This window comes from Galeopterus variegatus, unplaced genomic scaffold (assembly GCF_000696425.1).
Source record: "Galeopterus variegatus unplaced genomic scaffold, G_variegatus-3.0.2 Scaffold545, whole genome shotgun sequence".
Classification (NCBI taxonomy): domain Eukaryota; kingdom Metazoa; phylum Chordata; class Mammalia; order Dermoptera; family Cynocephalidae; genus Galeopterus; species Galeopterus variegatus.
In genome coordinates this window covers 584,339-587,429 of record NW_007726656.1, presented here as the reverse complement: position 1 = coordinate 587,429, position 3,091 = coordinate 584,339, and the positions used below count along the sequence as shown (strand labels likewise).

General features: G+C 41.5%; 1 protein-coding gene across 1 annotated transcript in view; it reads left to right on the top strand.

Moving 5' to 3' along the window:
* EBPL (emopamil binding protein-like) overlaps positions 1-654 on the top strand; it is a gene marked incomplete at its 5' end in the record, with an annotated part of 27,894 nt that extends 27,240 nt beyond the window's left edge. The window contains one exon of the mRNA XM_008569936.1: positions 106-654. Within this exon, the coding sequence (XP_008568158.1) occupies positions 106-346 (241 nt within the window). The remainder of the gene's footprint in view (positions 1-105) is intronic.
* Between the last annotated feature and the right edge of the window lie 2,437 nt (positions 655-3,091).

Below are 3,091 nucleotides of genomic sequence, written 5' to 3'. Positions count from 1 at the left end.
GATGCTGCCTGTAAAGAAAAGATGTCATGATTCAGGGCACCAGGTTGTGGCAAGCTGGTGTCCTGAATCGTGACATTTCACCCCTTGCTTCTTTCTCTCTAACAGGCATTTCATACAGATCACCCTGTGCGTGTGTGAGTTGTACGGCGGCTGGATGACCTACTTCCCAGAGTGGCTTGTCGGAAGCCACAACCTCAACACCAACAGTTGGCTCTACCTGTGGGTCTACTTAGTATTTTTTAATGGTGTGTGGGTTCTGATCCCAGGACTGTTACTGTGGCAGTCCTGGGTAGAACTCAAGAAAATGCATCACAAAGGAGTACATTCACAGAAAAAGTTTCAGTGAATTTTCAAACATCACAAACACTATTATCTTGCTTTATGAGCCAGAGTGGATCAGACCCTTTTTGTTTGGCCAAAATGTGATACATTTCAGTCTACATTCCAGTCTTTCTTTTTATTTTGTTGTTCCTGAACAACCCATTTCAAATTAGTTGTAAAGTGGCAAGTTTTTGTTTTTGTTTTTCAGTTAAATGGCAATATAGGGGAAAGAGAATAAATTTTAACTTGTAATAATGACACATATAACTATACACTTTTTATGGCTGGCATTAATTGTTCCACACTAATAAAGCCAATTGTCATTGAATACTACAGAGAGTATACTACTCATTTTTTATTCCAAAGAACATGTTGTTGCTTCATCTTTTAATCTTCTCACTAGTCTCTTTTGGTTACCAGTGTGAAAGCAGAAATGAAACAAATGCTTCTACTTCACATTTGTACTTTTTCAGATTTGTGAACCCAGCAAAAACTGATAGTAGTCAGAACTTGTGAGTGGGTTAACTCCTCATGGGTAGACACTGGGCCCCCCACAGACGGGTGATTGATTTATATCTGTCCTTTTTCAAAGAGGAGGATTTGAGCACCTTACAGAAATACATAATGCATTATGATAAAAAGCAAATCAGGAAATAGAAATGCAGGGAAAATAAGAGTGCAAAATAATAAAATAAATGTAAAGTGTTTTTTTAATTTTTAAAAATTCATCAATATACAGGGTAAAATAAATGTAAAGTTAATACAGAATGCCTGCACTAACGTATGTAATCAAGAGGAGTAAAGCACAGGTCAGGCACTTACCCTCAGTATCAAGAGGAAAACACAACCACGTGTTTCAGAAAACAGTGGTTCTGGGAGGTGGTTAGAGTGGTTTTATCAGTATTGGGAGCAGGTACTCACATTAAATTGTTTGGCACCTGCCTTTTGTATTAGACTCTAAGCTCACAGAAGTATTCTCTGCCAAGGAAAGTGGTGGGTGCCATAGCTCCTATAGCTCGGTCTGTGTTCTGCCCCTTTCCAGGCTGCCTTCTTATCTGCAGAGGCTGCAGTTTCTAGTCCTGGATGCCAAATTGGTTTCACCTTTCAGAGGTACTTGTGAGAGATTTGGAGAGTGAGAACATAGAGGTCATTTTTTTTTTTTTTTAATAGATGATGGGTAAGGGGATCTTAACCCTTGATTTGGTGTTGTCAGCACCACGCTCCCCCAGTGAGCCACGGGCCGGCCCTCATAGAGGTCATTTTTGATTGTTTCTTTTCTCTTTCTCTTTTTTCTGTTGTGTGCTGACAAATAAGGTCACGGAGATGTGAGGGTTTGGGCATTAGTATACCAAGTGTTCCACTTCCTGGGTATTGAGAGGCAGGTGTGGTTGGGGCAGCAGGAATAAAGGGTCTGTGGGCTGAGTACCTCCCGTGGTGGCCTTACTGGTAGTGTCTCCCTTGGGAGGGTCCATCCTCTGGTCATCTGGGAGTCATCTCTACAAGCTTAGCCACACACCTGTACCCTATAAGCCAGCAATACCCAATAACCCCACAATTGACTCCTGGGTACATACATCACAGAAATGCTTATTAATATCTGCACCAAAATGGCAACATTGTTCATAATAATCCCAAACTGGAAACAGCCTAATTGAACAAATTGCAGTGTATACATGTAATGGTATACAGCAATGAAAATTAACCTTCTGCTACTCCTAAAAACATGGATGAGTTTTGCAGACATAATGATAAGCAAAAGAAGTCAGACCAAAAGAATACATACTGTATGATTCTCTTTATGTAAAGGAACAAACCCAGATCAAACTAATTGATGGTGTTAGAAATCAGGATAGAGGTTGCCTTTGGGGAAGAATGTGGGTGTAGTGATGGGGAGAAGTCGTGAGGCTTTTGAGATGCTGATAAATGCTCTTTTTTTCCATTTGGGTGGTAGTTATAATTTGTGGGTCATTCTGCTGTGCAATTATGAATTGTGTCCTTTTCTGTATGTATGTTATACTTCAATTTTAAAAGTTTAGTTAAAAAAATTTCTGGTACGAGACCTGAAACATACTTCCATTGGGTCCTCATGAGGGCCCATCACTTTGCCCTTGACAGCAGATTCAGTACAGCTTGGGCTGTTTCCAACAGTGTCCTGGGTGTGGGCTGACTGGGACGCCAATGGGAGTCTGTGCAGCCTACCCAGGAGGGATTAGCCAATGTGTTTCCAGTGCTTTGCTCTCTGCTGATCTGGCTCAATCAGAGGGTAAACAGAGTAGAGCAAAACGGATGGGCTGCAGTTGCTGCGGAAAGTCCGGAAAACATGATTTCTCTCCACTGAGTTTCTGCTGAGTATTGAATGGGAGAGAAGTGGGGATTATAGACTCTGACAGGAACTTGGAGTACAGATACATTCTACCGCTCAGTATCGAGAGATCTCAGTGTCTTCACAGTTAAGGGAGTTGGGAGAGGGTTGGTGTCCCGTATGACAGTTCAGGAGCCTCACAGATCCCGGTGAATATAGAAGCCCGTCTCCCTGTCTTGGGAGGCGCGAGCAAGCTGACACAGGGAATGCCATATTTCATGGATTCCAAGATGGATTTTCCCCACATTTTAATTTTAAAAATTAGGATGGATTTTACAATTAGTATGTCATTACTTAGTAGGCAATGGTTTTTTTCTTTCAAACATACAACACACCAGATGCTTGATGGCATCTCAGAGTCAATGAAATGGGGCACTACCTTCAAAGTTGTTCCCTCTTCAAGCCTCA